The sequence below is a fragment of the Acinonyx jubatus genome, chromosome D1 (assembly GCF_027475565.1).
Source record: "Acinonyx jubatus isolate Ajub_Pintada_27869175 chromosome D1, VMU_Ajub_asm_v1.0, whole genome shotgun sequence".
NCBI classification, from domain to species: domain Eukaryota; kingdom Metazoa; phylum Chordata; class Mammalia; order Carnivora; family Felidae; genus Acinonyx; species Acinonyx jubatus.
Window position 1 is genome coordinate 112,446,210 of NC_069390.1, and position 24,796 is coordinate 112,471,005.

Here is a 24,796-nt window from a genome sequence, read left to right on the forward strand (position 1 = left end):
AGCACAGCAGGACATGGAAAGTTCTCTCCTTCATAAGGACACTACTTTCAAGAGCAGGAGATGGAGCTGACTTTCCTAACACACAGAAACAGACACACAGACAAGATGAGGAGACAGAGGAATATGTTCTAAGTGGAAGAGCAGGAAAAATTCACAGTACGAGAGCTAAGCAAAACAGAGATAAGTAATTTTTCTGATAGATAACTTAAAGTAATGGTCATAAAGATACTCATGAGACTCAAGCAAAGAGTGGAAGACTTTGGTAAGACCCTTAACAAAGAGATAGAAAACAAAAAAGAGCCAATCCACGAAGAACTGAATAAATGAAATTAAAAACACACTGGATGGAAGGAATAGTAGAGGAAGCAGAAGAATGAATCAGCAGCCTGAAGGACAGAGGAATGGAAAGCAATGAAAGTGAACAAGAGACAGAGAGAAGGAAAAATAATAATAAATGAAAATAGACTCAGGGAACTCAGTGACACCATCAAGCATAGTAACATTTGCATTATAGGGATCTCAGGAGGAGAAGAGAAAGAAAAGGGGATGGAAAATTTGTTTGAAGAATATAGTAGCTGAAAATTTCCCGAAGCTGGGGAAGGAAAAACAAATCCAGATCCGGGAGGCAAAGAGAGCCCCCAACAAAACCAACCCAAGGAGGTCCACACCAAGACACATAGTAATTAAAATGGCAAAAAGTAGAGACAGAGAATTTTAAAACCAGCAAGAGAAAAGAAGACAGTTACATACAAGGGAAATCCCAAAGGGCTATCAGCTGATTTTTCAGCAGAAACTTGGCAGGCCAGAAACGAGTGAAAGGATATATTCAGAGTGCTGAAAGGAAAAACCTGCAACCAACAATACTCTATCCACGTAGGCTATCATTCAGAATAGAAGGAGAGATAAAGAGTTTTCCAGACAAACAAAAGTTTAAGGACGTAACTACCATGAAACCAGCCCTACAAGAAAATGTTACAGGGACTCTTTGAACAGAGAGGAAATACCATAAGTAGGAGTAAGTAAAATAGGAAGCACAGAAGCAGTAAAAATAAGTATATCTGTAAAAAATCAGTCATGGGATTCATAAAATAAAAGGATGTAAAGTATGACACCATATACCTAAAATGTGGAGGGCAGAGGAGTGAAAAAAATGGGTTGAAACTTAAGTGACAATCAACTCAATATAGACTGCTATATGCAGAATCTGTTAGATACGAACCTAATGGTAACCATAAATTATAAACCAGTTACAGATACACAAAGAATTAAGAGAAAGGAATCCAAGTATATTGCTAAAAAAAGCCAGCAAACTGTGGGTGAAGAGAGCAAGAAAGGAACGCAGAAGAACTGTGAAAAACCCATAAAACAATTAACAAAATGGCAGTAACTACATACCTACCAATAATTACTTGGAGTGTAAATGGACTAAATGCTCCAATCAAAATAAACAGGGAGACAGAGTGGATAAAAAAAAAAACAAGACTCATCTATATGCCTGCAAGATACTCCTTTCAGGCCTAAAGACATCTGAGGATTGAAAGTGAAGGGATGGAAAACATTTACCATACAAATGAAAGTAAAAAGAAAGCCGAGAGTAGCAATACTTACATGGACAAACTGGACTTTAAAACAAAGGTTGTAACAAGAGACAAAGAATGACACTGTATAATCATAAAGGAAACAATCCAACAAGAAGATTTAACAATTGTAAATATGTATGCATCCAACATGGAAGCACCCCAATACCTAAAACAGTCAATAACAAACATAAAGGAACCAATCCATAGTAATACAATAATCATAGGACTTTAAAACCTCACTTACACCAAACAGAAAATCACAAGGAAACAGTGGCTTTGAATGATACACGGGATCAGATGGATTTAACAGTATATTCAGAAAATTTCATCCTAAAACAGAATACACATTTTTTTCAAGTCCACATGGAACGTTCTCAGTGTAGATAACCTGTTGGGCCATAAAACAAGACTCAACAAATTAAAAAAGACTGAAATCATACCATGCATCTTTTCTGACCACAACCCTAGGAAATTAGAAAGCAATCAGAAGAAAAACTCTGGAAAGAACACAAATACTAAACAATGAATGGGTGAACCAAGAAATCAAAGAGTAAATAAAAAATTACATGGAGACTAATGAAAATGAAAACACAACTATCTAAAATCTTTGGGATGCAGCAGAAGTGGTTTTAAGGGGGAAGTTTATAGTAGTACAGGCCTACCTCAAGAAGCGAGAAAAATCTCAAATAAACAACCTAACCTTACACCTATAGGAGCTAGAAAAAGAACAAACAAAACCCCCAAACAGCAGAAAGAAGGAAATAATGAAGATTAGAGCAGAAATAAATGGCATAAAAACAATAAAAACAATAGGACAGATCAATGAAGCCAGGATCTGGTTCTTTGAAAAAATCAATAAAATTGATCAACTTCTAGCCAGGCTCATAAATAAAAAGGAAAAGAAGATTCAAATAAACCAAAGTCAGAAATGGACAAGGAGAAATAGCTACAGAAACCACAGAAATACAAATGATTGTAAAATAGTATGAAAAATTATTATGTCAATAAATTGGACAACCTAAAAGAAAAGGATAAATTCCTAGAAACATATAACCTACCAAAGCTGAAGCAGGAAAAAATAGAAAGTTTGAACAGACACATTATCAGCAATGAAATGGTATCAGTAATCAGAAAACTTCCAACAAACAAAATAGCTGGACTAGATAGCTTCATAGGTGAATTCTTCTAAACATTTAAAGAAGAGTTAATAACTATTCTTCTCAAACTATTCCAAAAAATAGAAGAGGAAGGAAAACTTCCAAATTCATTCTATGAGGCCAGCATTACCCTGAAACCAATACCAGAAAAAGGTACTGAAGAAATAAAGAGAACTATAAGCCAATATCTCTGATGAACACAGATTCAAAATTCCTCAACAAAATATTAGCAAACTGAATCCAACAATACATTAAAAAAATCATTCACCGGGATCGAGTGGGATTTATTCCCAGGATGCAAGGGTGGTTCAATATTTGCAAATCAATCACTGTGTTACATCACCATCAACAAGAGAAAGGATAGAAACTAATAAAGGCCATGTATGAACAACCCACAGCAACATCATACACAATGACAAAAACCAGATTTTCCTGAGGTCAGGTACAAGAAAAGCGATGGAAAATGGACAGCCTTCCACAGAGTACTGGAAGCCCTCGTCATAGCAATTAGACAACAAAAAGAAATAAAAGGCATCCAAATCAGTAAGGAAGGAGTAGTATTTTCAGTATTTGCAGATGACATATTATATACATAGAAAGTCATAAAGACTCCACCAAAAAACTACTAGTCCTGATAAATTAATTCTGTAAGGTCGTGGGATACAAAATTAATATGCAGAAGTCTGTTGCATTTCTATACACTAATAATGAAGCAGCACTTAACGTGATTAACACTGAGTAATGTATGGAATGGCTGAATCACTATACAGCACACTTGAAACTAACATAACACTGTATGTTAACTATACTGGAATTCAAGTAAAAAATACAATAAAAATTAGTTTTTGATTTTCCAGCTTCATTGACATGGCATTGATATATAAATTATGTAAATTTAAGGCATACAATTTGATGATTGCATACACACATATACTGCAAAATGATTACCACAATAAGGTTAGTTAAAAGTTCCATAGAATTATGCCTTTTAAGGCATTTTATTTATTTTTTAAAAGTTTATTTATTTTTTGAGAGAGAGAGAGGGAGGGAGGGATGGGAGATAGGGGGAGAAAGAGAATCCCAAGCAGGCTCTGTGCTGTCAGTGCAGAGCTTGACACAGGGCTTGAACCCAGGAACTGTGAGGTCATGACCTGAGCCGAAATTAAGAGTCTAAAGTTTAACTGACTGAGCCACCCAGGCCCCTGAGTTGTGTTTTTTTTTTTTTTTAAACAAGCATAATAGCTAAGTAGTTAAGAGCATAGATGCTAGAGACAGAATGCCTCCATTTTAATCCTGACTATGCCATATAGCCTAGCAATGTCCCTTACACAAGTTATTAGCCCTCTGTTTGCCTCAGTTTCCTCTTCTATAAAATGGAAGTTATATTATTTACCTCATAGAGTTATTGTGAGAATTAAATTTGTCTCCATATGTAAAGTGCCTGGAATAGTGACCAGCACACTATCTAATCCTTACCTAGAATAATTTGCTTCAGGGTCTCTGATTAAATTTCTGATCTCAGGGTGCCTGGGTGGCTGTCAGTTGAGCGTCTGACCTCGGCTCAGGTCATGATCTCATGTTTTGTGAGTTCGAGCCCCACATCAGGCACTGTGCTGACAGCTCAGAGCCTGGAGCCTCCTTCGGATTCTGTGTCTCCCTCTCTCTGATCACGCTCTGTCTCTCTCTCTCAAAAATAAACATTAAAAAAAAAAATTTCTGATCTCATCATGGGCGCCTGAGTGGCTCAGTTGTTTAAGTGTCCGACTTTGGCTTAGGTCATGATCTTACGGTTTGTGAGTTTGAGCCCTGCATCGGGCTCTGTGCTGACAGCTCAGAGCCTGGAGCCCACTTTGGATTCTTTGTTTTCCTCTCTCTCTGCCCTGCCCCCGCTTGCACTCTGTCTTTCGCTCTGTCTCAAAAATAAACAAACATTTAAAAAAAACTTCTGATCTCATGAAAACTAGATGTACTGTAAGGTAAGAACACTAGGGCTGTAATACAAAATCCTGCCTCTGCTTTAATCTAGCTATGTTATCTCAAGCTATAATTTCACTTATAATGTGTATCAATGTCCTTATCCATTAAATGTAGGAGTTAAACTCAATTGTATCTTTGGTTCTTTCTAGTAATCACATTTCTTATTCTTTGAAGATATTCTTGATACTACCTGGAAAAGGAAAAAAAAATGCATCCTGTTTGAAATCATATTTCAAAGGATTTATATGCTGACATCATTTGGCTTTTTAAGAAATCCAAGTAAAACTGCCTGTAGAAATGTGTACAAATTATGGGTATACAGATCCCATATAAACACCCAGATTGCACAGCCATCCAAATCAAAAAGAAGTAAAACCAGCACTGAGAATGCGTCCCTCCTTCCCTGTTTTCACATACCGCCCCCCACCAGAGATTTGCTTGTTCTTGATAGAAGATGAATATAAACCTGATAGAAATGGAATGTGTGTTTTTGTGACTGGCTTCTTTTGCACAGTGTTATGGTGTGAGACTCATCTGTGTTACTGTTTCCTAGCAGTGGCTCCCTGATTTTCATTCATTGTGGTGTTTCATGGAATGAGTGATGTGATTTCATTTTCTTTCTATATCAGTGTTGAAGGACTTCTGAGGTAATTTCACATCCTGGCTATACAGCTCGTGGACATGTCTTTTTCTGTCAGACTGGAATTGTGGGGTTATAGGACATGCCCATCACAGTTGACCCTTGAACAACTCAGACCTCTGTGTGGCCAAAACTCTGCAATGTTTGGCTCCCTCACAACTGAACTAAGAGCCTGCTGCTAACAAAGAAGTCTCATTGATAACAGAAACACTAGATGAACACGTATCTTGTAAGTCATACATATTATATGCTGTATTCTCACAGTAAAGTCAACTACAGAAAAGAAAACGATACGAAAATCATAAGAGAAAATACATTTACAGTCCTGTGCTGCAGACATCCACTTGTAAGTGGGCCGGTGCAGTTCAAATCTGTGTTGTTCAAGGTTAATTGAATTTAACTTTAGCAGATATGAGAGTTTCTAGGTGTGTCACATCTTTGCCAACACTTAGTATTGGATCTTTTTAATTTCAGCCATGCTGCTGTACGTAGTTGTATCTAATTGTTTTAATGTGGATTTTCCTGAGGACTGAGCCTGAGATCTTATCATGTTTATTGACCTTTTGGCTATCCTCCTATATGAAAAACATATTATTACTATTAATTATTATTATTATTATTATTTTGAGAGAGAGAGAGGCGGAATATCCCAAGCAGGCTCCTCACCCAGCACTGAGCCTGGCACAGGGCTCAATCTCACAACCACAAGATCACGACCCGAGCCAAAATCAAGAGTCAGCTGCTTAACCAAGCCACTCAGGCGCCCCTGAAAATCTTATTTAAATATTTTGTTTTAAAAAATGGGTGTGCTGGTCTTTCTGATGTACCACCTAGTTTACAGTCCCATTGTTCAGTCAAATACTATTGTAGGTGTTGCTGTGCAGGTATTCTATAGATGGTTTTAGCTCAATCAATTTGCTTTAAGTAAGGGGGATTACCTTGGATAATCTGTGTGCGTCTGATTCAATCAGTTCAAAGGTCTTAAAAGCAGGACTGAGGCTTCCTTGAGAGAATACAAAGTTCAGCCTGTGGACCACAACTTTCAGTGCATCCCTGTGAGCTCTGGCTTGCCCGTCCTCTTGGCCTGCCCTAAAAATGTCAAACTTGCCAGCTCTCATACTCGCGGAAGCCAGTCCCTTGCAATAAAGGTGAATACATCTCACTGGACCTGCTTCTTTGGTTGAACCCTGACTGATATAGTTGGGTTGTCTTTTTCTTATCACCTATAAGAATTCTTCATATATTCTGGATATGAGCTTTTTCTTGGTATTAGGCACTGCCAACATCTCTCTGTGGTTTACCTTTCCATTATCTTACAGGTGCTTTTGGATGAAAAAAATTTGTAATTTTAATGTACAATTTGTCAATCTTGCCCTTAATGGTGTTTTTTACGTTCACATAAATCTTTGCCCACCCTAAAGTCATAAACATATTCCCTACGTTATTTCCTGTTTCACTTTCGTTATTTATATCTATAGTCCATCTGGGATTGTGTGTATGGTGTGAGGTATGGGTCATTTTGCTAATTCCATACAGTGAAGGGTTCACTTGAAATGTTTAATATTTAGATAGTTTGGACAAACCACGTATTTAGCATTGTTAGTACTGGATTTTCTGAATATGATTACGTACGAAGAACACACAACAGTTTGAGTATTTGTATCTCTTTAAAAACAGGCTTGCCTGATAAAAAATGTTTTTAAAAAGGAGTACCTGGCTGACTCAGTCAATAGGGCATGTGACTTGATCTCCAGGTCAAGAAAAATTAAAAAGAAATATTAAAAGCAGGACTAAAAATGGGGTGCCTGGGTGGCTCAGTTGGTTAAGTGTCTGACTTCAGCTCAGGTCATGATCTCACGGTTCGTGGGTTCGAGCTACACGTCAGACTCTGTGCTGACAGTTTGAAGCCTGGAGCCTGTTTCAGATTCTGTGTCTCCCTCTCTCTCTGCCCCTCACCTTCTTGCACTCTGTCTCTCTCTCTCTCTCTGTCAAAAATGAATAAACATTAAAAAATATTAAAAAAAAAAAGCAGGACTAAAACTGTTAAATTCATTATATTTTCCAGTGTTCCTGCTCAACTACCCTGAAGAACTACCTCTACGATTAAATGTTAGAAACATATTCACTTCTCCAGATGAACATACATTATATTCATTCATCTGAGAATGAGAACATCATTTTAATATGCTACTCTTCCATGCTTAAGTTGTTGGGAAATTATGTTTCCTTATATTTTTCCTGATCAGCTCAGGCTCTGAAAGATGATGTTTGCTTAATACCTACATTTATTATACAGTTTTAGTACAAAATGCCTGGGACTTGGAGCCACAGGTATTTGGAGTGAAATGCTAACTTTGGTATTTATTGGCTTTTGACCTTGGGCAATTCAATTTCCTTTTTGCAAAATGGGGTTTTAAAAAATACTTATTTATCAGGCTTGTTGTGAGGCTTAAATGAGACACGAAGTGTACACTTAGCACTGTAACTGGCACAGACTAGGAACTCAAAAAAGTAACCATTATAATTAATTTATCATTACTTTAGAATATCCAATCTATATAAAGCTTTCATCTTTTTTGGGGGGGGAGAAGTAGGGTGAAAACTAAAGTCACATTGTATAATGACTAGATAAAAAGAGAATAAAATCTTTAGTGAGGAAAATAATTTAAAACAATGTAGGTTTTTGCCAAGAACCAGACTCTGAACTACACAGAACACACTGGGGGTCACCAGAGGGGAAGTGAGGGTGAGGGTTGGGGCAACAAGGGATGGGAATGAAAGAGGGCACTTGTCCTGATGAGAAGAAAATAAAATGAAAAAAACAATTTAGCTTTTTATAGATAACTACTGAAGATTTTTAGATTGGAGTCTTTGCATTTAGCTGATATGACTTGTGTCCATCAATTTAAGAAAAATTTGGGTGATGACCAAGCACCATGTAATGAATTACAATAAAAGCCCTCTGTCCTTAAAATCTCACAGTCTAATTATAGAAGAGTTTGAATATTAAAATTTAAACTGACTCCCTCTTTACATCATTTTAGTATTTAGTCATACCTTTGGGAAAAGGAAAGAATTGCTTTTCTGACTTTTTCCCAAGTCCTATCTATTTCTCAATAGGCAACTGATTACTACTGGTAGGCAAATTTATGGGCTTCTAGTCCATTCCTCCAGAGGAAAATAGCTTCACCAGGAGTTAACCAGCTACTAAGGGTGATGGCATTTTATAGGGAACTGATTTTCAAAAATGTATAAAGGAATGCTATCATTCCCCCATAGGTAACCCAGCATACATAACACCTAAAAGTAGAGCAGCCGCTCTTTTGGAAAGGGAATGGGAAGGTCAAACGCCACCTATGATTAGCTTGTAACTATTCAATTTAACATTTCAAAGAAAAATGAAAGAAAGTATTATAACCACATTTACTTACCTATTTAGAATAATTAATTAAAAATATTTTTCACTGTGCTTATTTTGACAGAAATTTTGACTATAATACTGGGGTAATGTAATGACAGAAAGATATGGAATAAGAATTGGACCCTGTTCTTTGTTTTTCCTCTTTTATTTATTTTTTGTTTTTTTGTTTTTTTTTTTTAATTTTTTTTTTTAAAGTTTATTTATTTTTGAGACAGAGAGACAGAGCATGAACGGGGGAGGAGCAGAGAGAGAGGGAGACACAGAATCGGAAGCAGGCTCCAGGCTCTGGGCCATCAGCCCAGAGATCTCACGGACGGTGAGATCGTGACCTGAGCTGAAGTCGGACGCTTAACCGACTGAGCCACCCAGGCGCCCCTGTTTTTCCTCTTTTAAACTAACAAGAAAAGTCACAGAAAAAAATGGAGGCTGGGAAAAGTTTCTAATTTTAGTTGAGCAAAGGTTGGGTCATTCTCTTAAAAGCTTCAGCTAGATAGACAAGGATAGACTATTAAGGGAGATTAGTAATTTGTATTTACTTTTAAACATTTTTCTTAAAAATGTTTATTTTTGAGAGAGACAGCATGAGTAGGGGAGGGGCAGAGAGGAGAGAGGGAGACACAGAATCTGAAGCAGGCTCCAGGCTCCGAGATGTCACCACAGAGCCCGCCATGGGGCTTGAACCCACGGACCGTGAGATTATGACCTGAGCTGAAGTCAGATGCTTAACCGAGTGAACCACCCAGGTGCCTCATGAGATTAGTTATTTTTATAAGGCTAAGTTATTACTTAATATTATATCTATAGGGTGTACACAGCTATACCTCAATGAGAAAAATTTCACATGAATTTAAAAGCTGTACGCTTTATCTATAAAAATATCTAAGTTTTTTCTTACCAGCAGCCTTTTCATTTTGACCCAGGATATTATTTCGTCTTTTCCACAAGGGAACAGATTCTTCTTTAGTAGTTCTAAGAGTCACAGTGTGATGACTTTCTTCATAAACAGGACATCTGTGGGTGCAGTGAAACACTCCACCTTGCTGGGCAACCGTTTGTGTGCCGTTTGAAAGATGTATTTTTGCTAAAGTTCGGCACTCAGGAGAACAGTATGGCAGAGAAGGCATCGTAGTGGCTAATTCAGAGCAAACATCTGAGGGCGGAAAACTACTTTCTTGATTCCATTCATTTAACCTGTGTTCTGTTGGAAGCACAGGTTGTGAATTAAAATAGTTTTGTGTCATGACGTTTTGAGAATTTTCAAGTGTTACTGATGGACACTGAGACACCTGTGTATCTTTACCACCCCTCATATGCGACGGAGACTTAGGGGGAGGATGAGGCACAGTCAGTCTACCCCGAGCTGGTAAAAATGCGTCAGCTTTGCTTGCGGACTGTGGCTGAACGACAGAGCCTTTTCTGCTGGTACACTCAGAGTGTGCCTGGGCTTGAGCACATCTTGTTCTCCTCACGACTTTTGCGCCACCTCTTCGTGGGTGAGCTTTCTGAGCTTTAGAATTACCACTAGGTATAGGGGCTTGGCTTTCCTCTTTTTCTGAGGCTGGCCACGCTTGTTTAGCAACATCATAACCTGAAGGTATGAGACAGCTCTCGGGCACACGGTCTGTTCCAGGTTCTCCTAAAGCAGCGGCATTTTCAGAGATAGAGCCCTCCGTGGGCTTTGTTCCCTCAGCAGAATTCACAGGACAGGCAGGAGCGTTAATGATGTTGCTGGCAGCACCACTTTTAGGCTGAACGTGGAATGGTTGAGACCACTGTTGAGATAGTTCTGTTCTCTTCTTCAATGAATGAGTATCCGCAGCAGTTTTTTCTGTATCTCCAGTTTCATCAAACCACCTCAGTTTTTTAATAGTCTTTGGTATTTCTGTACCTTTTTCTTTTGTTAATTCAATACTATCTCTGATAGCTGCTGCTCTTTGATTTCCGAACTTAAAGCTTCGGTTTATAACTAGTGCCTTAAAACAATCGTGTTCGTATTTAGATTCTTTTTTTAAAATACTTTTAAGAAACCTTACACCGTTTCTCTCATGAATGTTGTATTTCATTTTCTTGTGCTGACCGATTAAGTCGCAGTTAGAGACTACGTTAGACACTGATGTTGATGTTTCCGCTATTTTTTGTTTTCTATCTTTTGAATCAGAGTTGTGAGGTATATAGGCAACTTGAAAATCATGTGAAAATAAAGGCCAGTCTTCCTTATTACAATTAAAATATTTTATCTTCTCATCTGTTACATTTTTCAATTCTCCTAACTTATCAGAACACTGCACTGGGTCGATTTCTTTTATACGTAGGCTGCTGTTTGGTAGGGGCCTGGCTGATTGCATATTAGGCAAAAACAAAGGTGTCGCCGTGGGTACAAATGAAGTAGGAACTGAAGTAGTTCTATTTTCCTGTATTAATTCGGAATTTTTCCCTTGGTCTGTAGTTGCAGCCGTTTCCTGTGTTAGGGAGTCTGGAGTGGGGCGGTTAGAGAACCTGCTGAACTTAAATGCCGGGCTCTCAGTAACAGAGGGTCTCTCTCTTCTGAACACTCCAGTAGAGGACTGAGTTGTTCTCACAGCGCTGGTTTTGGAGACCTCTTTGTTTTTTCCATCTTGTACACATACGGGAGGACTATACACAAAGGTTACTGAATTATTAGCAGTATTTGCGACTCTTTCCACAGGTGGATTTTGTTCTGTACCGTTAAAACGTTCACAAGAAGATAGAACATTAGGTTTACTTACAATATCTGAGAAAGGAGTGACAGTCCGAGTATCTGGATCATGTACATTTATGAGCCAATTATTTATATGTTGAGTTTTAGAGAGTGACAGTTTATCTTCATCAAAGCAGCTTAGATTTGTTGATTGTAGATTTACTGATTTGAGAGAAACAGAATTTTGCTGGTTTGATGTGGAAAGCTCCTTGTTAATTGTTAAATATATTTCTTCATGTTCCCCAGCCTCGAGACTGTCTATACTTGAGAGGGTTTCAGAGTTTGTTATTTGATTAACTTCATCACAAAATTTCTGAAAGAAAAAAAAAAACCCATTGTTCCATAGCTTAGAACTTTTCAAATGCCAAAATTAATGATTCAACACCCCACTGTTACTGAGACCCATTGTCCTTGGCATATAAAATAATGACTACAAACACTGTAAGTATATAAATAGTCTATATCCCTGGAGTAGTCCTCAGAGTGAAAAAGAGGGAGCCAACAAAGACTTACAATAAAGTGTGTTTGCTTTAATTTCTACACCTGAACTAACTACCTAATTATTCTAGTCACAGTTCTAGCTTAGAAAATAATTTTGCTATTGCTATTCCATTTGGAGTATTGAGTTTCTTGAAAGTTTCATAACAGCAAGTGAAAATTCTGAAAAATAGTTATTTACAAATGGTATTTTTTCCCCTGAAACCTTCACTGGATTTGCATGAGATCCCTACAGTTCTGTGACCCTAACATGAGCTTCCTGTAGGTAGGGCTACATCTTAGTATAACAATTAATCTTGTGGTCTATACAGTCGAGTTCTCCACTCCGGCTGCATAGTGCAGTCACATAAGGGGCTTCGTAGAAATAACTAGGCCTGGGTCCTGCTGCTTTAAGACTGGTACGGGGTTCATGTATTGGTATTTTTGTTTTAAAGTTCCCCAGGTAATTCTAATGTGGATGTAGAATTGAGAATTCTGGATTTTAATGACTCCTTTTCTGAGACTTAAAACAGTAATAATTTCTATGAATTTCATAGACATTCTCATCACTATTTCAATGAAATTTAATGGAACTTATCAGTCTTTAATAAAATTTCATGATTACTTCAAAGTATGGTATATGTTTAAAGATATTTCTAATTTCTCACATATACCTAGAATGTACTGATCTGTATCACATATCAATAAATATATTCAAGAGGATTTTAGATTGTAAATCCTAGGCAAAAAGTTAAATGGACTCAAAAGGAAATCATTGTCCTCAAAGATTTTTCATGAATTCTAGAAAATTTAAATATTCTGATCCTAAACAAAAATATACTATTTTTCTAGCCCATTAAATAAATGAAGAAACCCAGGAAACTGATTACAGAATAAAAATATTTTAGTTTGTATAGTTGATGCTTATTGATATATTATCATGAAGTAAGTTTTGAAAAAGATCCATGAGAGTTTGATATTCCTAGCGTTTACCACCTACTTCTCACATCCTTCAGGACTATGGGGTCTTTTTAAAGCGATGGTCGGTCACTAGCCTAATCGGGAGAACAAAACAGAGCTTAGGTCCTTCAATGCCTGTTTCTGCAGATGAGCTGTTTTAATAGACAATGATAAGGAAACCCAGGAGGGCTTCCTTTGAGTTTACATGTAATAAGATGTAGAAATCTGGGTTTGAGGGTCTTTCTAGATGTATGTGTGATATTCATGGCTCTAAGATTTCTGTTGTCATAGGTCTCTGATGGCCTCATATCCCAAAGCACCTGGAAAGAAGTTTAGTAATTTCTGATTTCACTAAACTATCTTTTCCCCCAGATTTTTTCTCATACCTAAGAAATGAAACCTATAATCAGCTTCAACTTCTGCTTGTAAGTTACTGATGTAGCTGTACTAATTTATTGTTGTCTTTCAGTATTTCTGTGTTTTAGTTTTAAAATCAACCTTATTGAGGTAAACTTATCTACTAAATGCATTTTAAATGTATATAGTTTGATGGATTTTGACGAATTATTCACCCAGACCCACCATATCTAACGTGAAAGTCCGTACCTGTCCACCACTAACCACCATTAATCTGCTGTCACTACAGAACTGTGTTCTCATCTGGTATCATTTTCCTTCTGCCTGAAAAACTTCCAGTGGCATTTCTTCTAGCTCAGATGCTGGTGTAGCACAGTGGTGTTCAGCTTGTTTAGGATGCCTATTTTGCCTTTGTTCTAGAAGGATACTGTTAGCTGGATACGGGATTCTAGGTTGGAAGTTTTCTGTTCTTTCTCAGAACTTTAAAAATGCTTTGCTGCCTTCTGTCCTGCAGTTAATGTGGTCTGTCTTGTCTTTGTTCACCCACATGTGTAGGTGGATCTTTTTCTCTCTCTAGGTAAATTTTTCAAAATAATTTTTTAAATGGGTACAGTTGACACACACAATGCTACATTAGTTTCAGGTGTACAACACAGTCCACAAATCTGTATGTGATGCCGTGCTCACCACCAGTGTGGCCTCCCCAGTCCCCACACAAAGCTATCACACCACTGACTACATTCCCTGTGTTGTGTAGCTGCACTGAATGTTGATGCGCCTTTGCAGGGTGTGTGTGAGTGTGTACACGTGTGCATACTTCTCCTTTGGGGAGCTTGCTGAGCTATTTGGATCTGAGGATTTACAGTTTTGCCAACTTTGAGACATTTTCAGCCATTATTTCTTTTAATACTCTGGGATTTTAATTAAATGTATGTTAGACTGCTTGATGTCATCTCAAGATTCTGTTCATTTTTTTCCTGTCTTTTTTCTTACAATGCTTCAATATGGATCATTTCTACTGCCATGTATTCAAGGCCACTGATTTTTTTTTTTTTTTGTCTGTAATGCTTGCACTGTTAAGTCCACCCAGTGAAATTTTCATTTCAAATATTTTTCAGATCTAGAAGGTCTATTTGGTTCTTTAAAAAATATCTTTTTCCAACAGAATCATTTTTACTTTAATTCCCTAAAAATATTTACAAAAACAGTTTTAAATTCCCTGCCTGTTAATCTTTCATCTCTGCCCTCTGTGTAACTGATTATATTGACTAATTTCTCTCCTGGTTATGGGCCCTATTTTTTTATTTTTTTTACGTGTCTGGTAAGTTTTGATGGAATATTGGACATCATGGACCTTATGTTGTCTGACTAGATTTTAGTCTTTAAGAGACAGAGAGTGGGTTAGCTGTGGATTTTTTTGAGGCTCGTCCAGAGAATATGTCCAGTTAAAAAGCCTAAGTGAGTATAGGGCTCCTCTCATTTGTTCACCTGTTTTTGAGATCACAGCTGATAGTGCCTGTTGGCTAATGTCTAGACACAGCTGTTTCAGATACTTTATTCAGAATTATGGTTGTTTACAGCAGGAAGGCATTTCATCATAGCCAGAAGTCTCCTGCTTTGCTATTTTTTAGCTTTGTCACAATTGGTTAGTTATTGGATAAATCAGGCCAAGGTTATGAATTTAATCTTGATACCAGCCTATTAAGAATCCCATAAAGGTGTGTAGTTACTCATGAAAAATAAAGTGCGCAAACGTTTCAAGAAAATGAGCTGAAACTCATACTCATTTGTGGGGAAAGAAAACAAAGTGAATGCCTGATCAGAGAGCTAGAACAGAAATGCCATTTCTAGCTAATTGCGACATATTTTCATTAAGAACCTAATGTCCACATGTATTATAAATTTTAAAGATGCTTTTTATAATCCAGTGTCTAACAATGATACTTATGTTACATTTTACTTAAAATAGCTTTCATTTTTGATCAGAAAATAACATTCATAAAACATATTTTTCCAAATATGAGAGATGGCAAAAGAATAGAGAAAGCAGAGTGAAAAGTGAACAAAAGGTAGAAAAATCTAAAAAATTATTTCTGTAGTATCTGTGATGAATTTGTGTTGATTCATCCATGTGCTATCCTCGGTGAATGGCATACTTTTCTTTAGTGTAGAATATGCAGAGATGGGACAGAATTATTACTAGATATTAAAATATTAACATTTATAGTTTCATACTTGCAAACTGCTTAGATGCTGATCTTCTAGGAGTTTCTGAGTTTCTTCCAGTTTAAGCTGGAACGCATCTTTGTTAGTAGCCAAGTTTGCCCTGTTGTTTTCCTTCATTTCTTTATCACAATTGATTTTGGATAAGAGATGTTTCTGATGCTTGTGACCATTTTTTGACAATGATGAAGGCAAGGCATTATCTATAGCTCTGTGAACCATACACAAAAAATATTTAGTACATTTAAATAAAGTTAGTTTCTCTCTATATATAAATGACACATTTATGTTTGGGGTGTGTGTGTGTGTGTGTGTGTGTGTGTGTGTGTGTGTGTGTGTTCAGATAATCACATGTAAGGATACTGGAAGGGGAATTTAAGGCAGTCAACAGAATAAAATGGGTGTGGGATTATAGTGCCAATAAAGTACTCCACCTTGACGTGGGAATACCCCATTATTCACGGCTTTGATTATTAAATGTTATTCCTCTATTGTTCGGGATAGAGGTAGAAGGAATTCCTATAGATATGTAGAGTCAATCCTTAGTTCTTTAAGAGCATTCCTATCTGGATAAGAATATGCTGTATTACCCTTAGTTCTGAGTCAATGGGATAGCTGGTAGGTATTCCTATAACCCAAATAAAGTTCGTTGAGGATTCAAGCAGACAGAAAATATGAAAATTGCCTGTCAGGGGAGGCAGGAATTTCCATCCTACTTTACTAGGCTTGGGAGCCTGGGTCTTACTTAAGGGAGGACAGTATACACACTTGTTTACAAATGTAAACATGGTTTTCACGCCACAGAAAGGGTATCTTTAGTACAGGGTCTACTTCTAGTGCGCGAGTGCACCCACAAATTATTAGTGGGTGACATCACCTTCTATGAAAATTCTGCATCTTCTGGAAACTTACAGCATGTTCGATTTCAGCATATGCACACAGTGAAAAGCAAAGAACAAAGGAGCAGTGTTTCAGGGGGATGGGGAGGAAGTATACCAAAGAGCTGACTGCTGCTGCATTATAGCCAGTGGAATGGACCCCAAGGGCTTTATTCCCAATTCACTTGCATTATTCCTCATTGAGTGAGGATAAAAATGTTTAGAGGACACACGGCCACATGTACCATATACCTATCTCCAATACGCATATATGTCTTTATTTGGACAAATGGAAGAGTCAGGGCCTAGATTCCTGACTACCCTCTTGTGACCACAGGGAGGGTATTTAATGCAAGCCCCTGAGCACTGGGAGTATGTTTCTCTCTCTTCCTTGTAGGCTTCCTACTCTTACAGTTTCCTTCCCCTTCAGTCACCCTTCCCAAACAGAATGTTGCTAAATCTACAAAATATCTGATAAACTCAATTTATTTACCTTTAAGGTTGACGTCTCTCAACTTTTTCTTCTCTATTTCTTTCTTCTCTATTCCACTTGCTTCTCTTCTCTTCTCTACTTTCTTCCCCCAGGGAGGAGGGTTGAGGGGATGAACAGGAATAAAAGGAGATGGGGAGGCAGGAAGAGAGGGAGAGTAAAGCACGGGGGGAAAGGAGGAAGAAACAGGACAGGCTGGAAAGGGAAAATTTAAACATGTTGGAGGCAAATATGGTGAGGGAGCTGAATGCAGAGGTGAGGAAAAAAGAGGGGTGGATGAAGGGGGTAGGGATGGAGAAGTGGGAGAGGAGAGGAAGGGAGAGGACAGAATGGATGGAGAGGATGTGGAAGTGGAAGGTGATGGAGACAAAGAGGAGCAGGGAGAGTGACAGGGAGGCAGATGGCAGGGGACTGAGGCCAGAGGATGGTCTACAAAGGCCTGGGACAGATCTGACAATGTTGTGGTTTGTGGAACAGACCGCTGGGCTGACCGGAAAGGATCTAAGATAGTGGGATGTGCAGGCACCAGACTGGTATCAGGGAGAGTGGGGGCTGGCTGATGAGGGGCTGGCTGACTGGGTAAACAGGAAGGCTTCAAAGCAGGGAGAGCTTCCATGGGGACTGGGGATACAACCAGTCGAGCTGGAAGGGAACGACGAACAAGGGCAGGCATTAGAGTGGCTGGAGTACAATGCCGTGGGGGGCAATGTCTGGGTCTGAAAGTTTTGCAGAATAACTGGCCTTGTGAGTCAGGATCAGGGATGACCACAGAACTTCGGGGTGGGTGGGGCACACGGTCAGGTTGGCCAGAAGGCATTGGGGCTGGTAGACGGGGGAAGCTGCTAGAAAAGCTGGTGGTTACTGGGGCTGGGGGGTGAGGAAGATACGTGACCGGGGAGGACAGTATTGGGGCTGGTAAAAAGGTCTTCGGAGGAACAGAGGGGACAGCCAGGCGGACAGGCAGGGCTTGGGGCTGGTCGGGGGTAGAAACAGTGGGACAGCTAGGGAGGATCTGGGAACGGTGGGATAGCAGTGGGGCCCGCACAGGAGACAGCTGAACAGGTAAGCAGGGATAAGGTGTGGGAACAGCTGGACAGGCAGGAATGGATCTGCACAGGTGGAAAAGCATTTGGACAGGCAGGTAGAGAGACAGCCTCATTAAGATGTTTTTTGTTGTTGATGTTCATTAGGCTGTCTCTAGGCTCTTGATTCGTATCATATTTTGGTCCTGAGGGTCCATGCATGACACTCTTCTCATCACCCAGCGTCCTTGCACATGTGGGGAGAGCTGTGTGTAGTTTATTCACGACCCCTTTTCTCTTTCCTCGAAAGAGTACTTTCACCTCTTGGAGGCCTGACAGTCAACTGGATAATGAACATGGGCTAGAAAAATCTGATTTACATTACTGGTATGGAAGGAAAACAGAGGTCCAGTGGACCACGGCTGGGCTGTGACCAGATTTCTCAGGGTTGCATGTGGCTCAAGATCACCTGTCTCACCACAAATACATGGATATTGGAGATAGATATCTAACATCATCATTTTAAAGTATAAAACTTTAATTTGGGGGAAATACAGCTTCTTTTACCTTTTATCTACCAGAAGGGTGAAGTAAGTTATCCTTGTGATAAAGATTTGCTCATGATGGAAGGCTGATTACTTGTATTTTTAATGTTAGTTCCTTATTAATATTCTTATATCTCATTACTTCCTGAGCAACTTCTATTTTCATATGGATTTATTTCTCTGATTGTTCTTGATGCTTCAGCATTGAATGCCCTCCAGTTTTTCATACAATTTTTTTCCTTTAGATTATCACATTACCAACATCGTACTGTTATTATCTGCCACTGATATTTTCCACATTAGAACAATTGTGTTTGAGTACCAATAGAATCAATTTCCTTGGATGCTCCCTACTTCTTGGCATTACTTTATTCCTTAACACATTTTAGGTTTATATTCCACATGCAATGTATTTTTGATGTGACAATATTTGTAGCTTAATCATATTTTCAATAAATAGTACAAATAAGTATTTCTATTAATACCTGATCCTCAATATCCTGATATTTCATATTTGTATAGCACTTTATAATTTACAAAACATTTTCATACATATTATTTAATACTGTTATCTGTGGAGAAAAATTCACCTTTTTAATAAGTAAGCCATAGTGCTCTCTCTGTAAATTTGTTATATACAAATTATAAAATTTCTCTGTATACATTTGTTTTCTAAATACGTAACATTTATGTGTGTGTGTGAGTGCATATATATATATACATATATATATGTATATATATATGTATGCATATATACATACATGGGTATAGATGTCATGAAGTCATGGTCAAAAGAATATATTACAATAGCATATGAAAATGATATACTCTAGTTTAGAATGGAGAGCACGTCTCATAAAACAAAGATGATGTGTGCTATTTAATGGTCCTAGCCCAGATTGGGTGTAGTGCTAGCTACGTTTGCTACAGGGAAATCAAAGTTATTCTGATACTTCATCTCTTCTAAGACTCTAAAGAACTGTACACTGTTGAGCAAAAAAGGTCTAGCCTTTCATTTCTAGTACTAAAGAGCCTTTTTTATTGAAAATATCTGATATCACAAAGGATAACAACTGGTTCGTGGGAAGAGAAAGCTGTGAGCAAGGAAAACCTGTATACAAAAATGCATATTACTTTTATACTAAACGATTGGGATTTTTTATTACTCTAAATTCCTCCCGGACCCTAAAAGCTCCTGTAAATGTCTGTCATCTTCCCCTTCCTGCCAAGTACTCTGAAAGTCTATTGCTGTCCCTGCCTCGACTCCCACTTGTCCCTCAGCCGCTGCCAGCTGACCTCCACCTCCGCTGCTCGGGGCCCAGCTCTCGCTCGTGATTGACGAACTGACCGAATAGGTGCAAACACGGACACTTCCCGACTGGAATCCCCTGGTCTTCATGCCATTGCTCTCCTGGTTATTTCCCTACGTCCCCGGGTGTTCCTTCTCACGTTCCCTCTTGAGCTCCTCTCTTTGCTTGTCCTTTATACACTGGATTATTTTATAGTAAACTTTAAAGAATTTATTTCAACTTCATTTACTTATATTTCTTGGAATGGGAATATGTATATTATTCACCAATAAATGCTTACTGCTTTAAATTTACAATTACCTTACTTGCAGAAACTTAAAAATTATTCCAATTAAATGAAAAAAAAGTACAAAAAAATTTCTTTTGCATTTTTACAGCAGCCAAAACTTGTAACCAAAACTTGTCAGCGGCTGTTTCCTAAGCTTAAAGCATTCTGACTTCATACCTTGATTATCAACAGCGGGGGAAGAAAGACCATAGCTTTTACACTGCACCTAGCACAGTCTCCCTTCTGGGCACTCACAGCTTGATCCTGGATTATTATTTTACTGTTCAAACACAGCCAATTGCTCAAACTTTCAAGAAAGTTTAGGTGCACCTGGGTGGCTCAGTCCATTAAGCGTCCCACTCCTGAGTTCAGCTCAGGTCATATTCTCATGGCTCGCAAGATGGAGCCACAAGGTGGGCTCTGTGCTGACTGTGGAGCCTGCTTACGATTCTCTCTGTCCCTCCCCTGCTCGCTCTCACTCTCTTTTTCTACCCAGAAAAAAATTTTTTTTAAAATAAATAAAGTTTAAAAGGACTTTTGGTACATATTACTGGTAATGCTTGCTAAGATTTAAGAACCCCCAAAATGGGAATCAGAAAATGACCCACAATTTAAAAAAATACCCTAAGGGACTGACTACTACACAGTGCAATCTGGTGTTCAGTAGCAATAGTGTTTTTGAATTAGATGGTATTTTTCACAAACCACCTCATTAAGTATCTGGTAAACACTTTGCCATTACAATAAGTGTTGGGAGAATAAGTTCCAAAGAGAATTAATCTGATTTGCTTAACCTAACACTGCAAGACAAAATCTCCAGCATAACCAAGACTAGGAACGTATGCTGTGGGTCTGCACGCCCTTAGGGATGCTCATCTAGACTGGTACTTCGCTTCTAAAATCCAGAGAATGGCTAAACACTGAAATGGACTCTTGCTTTAAAAGCGATCTGTTGGGGTGCCAGGGAGGCTCAGTCGGTTAAGGGTCCGACTTTGGCTCAGGTCATGATCTCGCAGTCAGTGAGTTTGAGCCCCGCGTCGGGCTCTGTGCTGAAAGCTTGGAGCTAGAACTTGCTTCCGACTCTGTGTCTCCCTCTCTCTCTGCCCCTCCCCCGCTCATGCTCTGTCTCTCTCAAAATAATAAACATAAAAAAAAAATGATTTTTTAAATGTGTTTGTAAAACTAAAAAAACTTTCCAAAAGGTTAAAAGAGATACAATTATTTTATCTCCTTACTCCAGGTAATTCTGTTAAAAAGATACAGTCTGAACTCTAATTTTAATTTATAAAGTTTTGATGTAAAAGCTAATGTATTGAAATCCAGTAAAGTTCTGAAACTTCATTTAAATTAAAAAAACAACTATGCATTTTGGTGAGTTTTTACAAGCTGTACTCTTGACAGAAAGAATCACTTTTTTTATCTTGCTGGGATTTTTTGAGAGTCACATGACCCACTTCCTTGCTTCTCCGTCCCTACCCTGCGTACAATCCAGAGGACTGGTTGGATACACCACAGCTAGCTGACATCAAGCTACAGCTCTGGGTTTCCCTGAGTGTGGTAACTCGTGTACCTGGACACGTGTCTCACATGGACCTCGGCGGCATCGCTGCTCTGGAGCCATCGCCAGAAATACTGGTTCCTGTTTGGGAGATGGGGTTTCTGCCAGGGTGGCTCTACGCCCACCCACTGGGACCTTGTTTCCTTACAGGTGAGATGTCACTCGAGGGGCGAGGGGCATAGCAAAGACTGACCGCTTTGTGCTGAGCCACGAGGACTCCTCCTATTGAAATAGAATCTTGTCCGTTGCCATGAAGTGTGCTCTGTCCTCTAAGTGAAGCCAAACCCGGCTTGCTGTAGCTGTGGGAGTCCGATGGCCTAGCTGAACTCATGAGCCACGTCTTTAATTCCATCCATTTGTTGGCAACGATCACATCTATATTTGTGGCTGAGATTTCTAACCATGAGAAACTGACTTGGGAATATCCTACATGTGTCCCGACAGTTTGCTATCCTCTTGCCAGTTGCTCTGTCCCTTAAGCCTCTCCTTCCTTAACAATCCTTTTGATAAACGGTGTCACTACCTCGTAACTGACCAATCTCCGTCCCTTTCACTCCTCCTGAACCCCTGGTTCCAGTTCGATTCCACCTCCTAAACAGCTCTCACGAGGTCTTCATTTTCACTAAGTATCACTTGACCTGATTTTCCCACCGTTAGCCTTACCCTACTTTTGTCCATTCTGACAGTCATTCTGAAGTATACGCGTGGAATGTTTCATTCAGTAATTGTTTTTAGGACAGACTCTTTAACAAGGCCCTTGATGAGTTAACTTGTGGCTTCCTTTCAGCCAGCCTATCTGCCCCAACTCCTCTCTGTGTGCACACCGGACAGGCCGAACTGTGCTCAGTCCCGTAACACAACATGCTCTTTCATGGCATCATGCCCTTCCACACACGACTTGTTCCCTCGTCTGTGGTTCCCTCCCAGTGTTTGCCTTTCCTGAATACCCTCCTCGTCAATTAAGCTTCAGATCAAGCTCATACTCTCTGAGGAGTGTTCACGTCTCTCCACTCCAAGTATTTACTGAACGCCTCCAACATGCACAGCACTGAGCCAGGAACACCACTGGCACAGCACCTGCACGTGTGACATCGAGCCTTTATCACATCCGGTTGGGGAGACACTAGTACATGTAACAAGCAACAATATACATAATCATGACTTTCAAATGTATTTCTATAGCTTGATCTCTCATTTCATCTTAGGTCAAATTGTTTTTATACATTTCTACTTGGCTATTTATCCCCTCAATTCAGAAGCCTCAAATGAAATTTATTTACTTATTTAAAAAATTAAAAAAAAATGTTTATTTTTGACAGACAGAGTACAACTGGGTGAAGGGCAGAGAAAGAGAGGGAGACAGAATCCGAAGCAGGATACAGGCTCTGAGCTGTCAGCACAGAGCCCGACGTGGGGCTTGAACTCAGGAACCGCAAGATCGTGACCTGAACTTAAGTCGGAGCCTTAACCGACTGAGCCATGCAGGCGCCCCTAGAAGCCTCAAATGAAATTCAGCAATATCTCACCAAACCAGTACTGTTTCATTTTGTTTCTTTTTAAAGTCACCAAATTACCTCAAAATTTCAGTTCCTTTTGATTTCGTTTTTTTCATTTTCTTTATTCCCTCATACACCAAACTCATAATCTAATTTCTATAATCTATTTTTATGAAATGTCTTTTCCTTCTTTCAACTTTCTTTTAACATAAGTCCTTTTAAATTCATGGCTGTGCCTCCTGATTTTCCTGCCACTAATCACTCTGTGCTCCAATTTGTATATGTCTAGTCGATCAACATTCTTAAACTCTTATTTCTGTATGTCACTTCTCTGTTTTGTGAAAAGGCATTTTCATTTCTTCTTCTCTCATCCTTTCCTTCTAATCACTCAAAATATTTATATTCTTTAACAGATCTATCATTTCCTCGCTATACAAAATTGTACTAGTCCAGCATTGGCAGTGACGACCTCTCCTTGGGATCATCCCATTAATTTCGTCTTGTGCCCTTTGCCTTCAGTGTCTCTCCATCCTTTTCATTCTCCAACACTCATACCAGTTATCTTTCTAAAACAACAGAGGATGAGATCACTCCCTGATCGATCACCTGCATGGGTTTTCTACTAGTTATAGAACAAAGCTCAAACTTCCTAGCCAGAAATAAAAACATTTCACATTCAATTTCAGTCCATTTTCTGGACCATCTCCTGTCCTTCCAGCAACATGCCCTACAGTCCTGTCTTTCTGAGCGAGTCCTATTTCCTCCTACCACACTGCAGGCCTGAACAGGCCTACACTCGGCCTCTGCTTCTTCATGAGACAATGTGCACCCATCCTTTAGGACTTCTTTCCAACTTCGCGATTCATACGTTGCCCTTGGCTAATATTCCCGTTACAGCTCCCCTTACACAGTGTTATGTGTGTGTCCTAACGTAACTGCAAACCTTTCCCGAGAGGAGAACCACATCTCACTCATAGTGTAACCCATGCTAATCCTCGTCCAGCTCAAACTAGGTACGTAAGATGCTCCACATGCTTGCCCTCCTCTGTCTTTCTAGACCACGTTCTGTTACTCATCAGTCTGTGGGACCTGACTGGGCCCTACATCTTTTCTGGCTATCCTTCTATCACTCTTTTCCTTTTGAAGACAAACTACGCTTCTTATCTTTACTTTCTTGCTCTCCATGTCTTTTCAACTTCTAGTAATCTCTTTCCTGTGCCTATCACTTCACTGAAACTACTCTGACAGAGTCACCACTGTGACTTTTTTATTGTGAAATATAGTTGACGCACTGCTTCTTTTTTAAAATTTTTTTTAACGTTTTTTATTTATTTTTGAGACAGGGAGAGACAGAGCATGAACAGGGGAGGGTCAGAGAGAGGGAGACACAGAATCGGAAACAGGCTCCAGGCTCTGAGCGGTCAGCACAGAGCCCGACGCGGGGCTCGAACTCACGGACTGCGAGATCGTGACCTGAGCCGAAGTCGGACGCTCAACCGACTGAGCCACCCAGGTGCCCCTAGACGCACTGCTTCTATAGTGGACACTGTCTTTTCCCCTCCAGATTCACTTTCTGGGCTTCTCCACTTCTCTCTGCTTGGCAGATACTAAATGATCCTTTGCCTTCTGATTTATGGCTCAGTTTGGTTGATGGGAGGCACAAGAGACAGGACGACAGAGGGAAGAGGCACTTGAGAACTGTCCTTTTAGCCTGACCT

General features: G+C 39.2%; 1 protein-coding gene across 11 annotated transcripts in view; it reads right to left on the bottom strand.

The window, feature by feature from the left end:
- CEP126 (centrosomal protein 126) overlaps window positions 1-24,796 on the bottom strand; it is a 101,103-nt gene that overhangs the window by 32,883 nt on the left and 43,424 nt on the right. For 10 of the 11 annotated variants that reach the window (XR_008290747.1, XM_053204207.1, XM_053204212.1 and 7 more), the window contains 2 exons: window positions 15,524-15,722; window positions 9,671-11,807 (listed from right to left, as the gene is read on the bottom strand). Coding sequence is in view for 10 of the 11 variants with exons in the window: in XM_053204207.1 (XP_053060182.1) it covers window positions 9,671-11,807; window positions 15,524-15,722 (2,336 nt within the window). In the remaining variant the exon portion in view is untranslated. Of the gene's footprint in view, window positions 1-9,670; window positions 11,808-15,523; window positions 15,723-16,882; window positions 17,075-24,796 lie in introns of all 11 variants that reach the window. The other variant, XM_053204214.1, reaches the window with a different exon arrangement.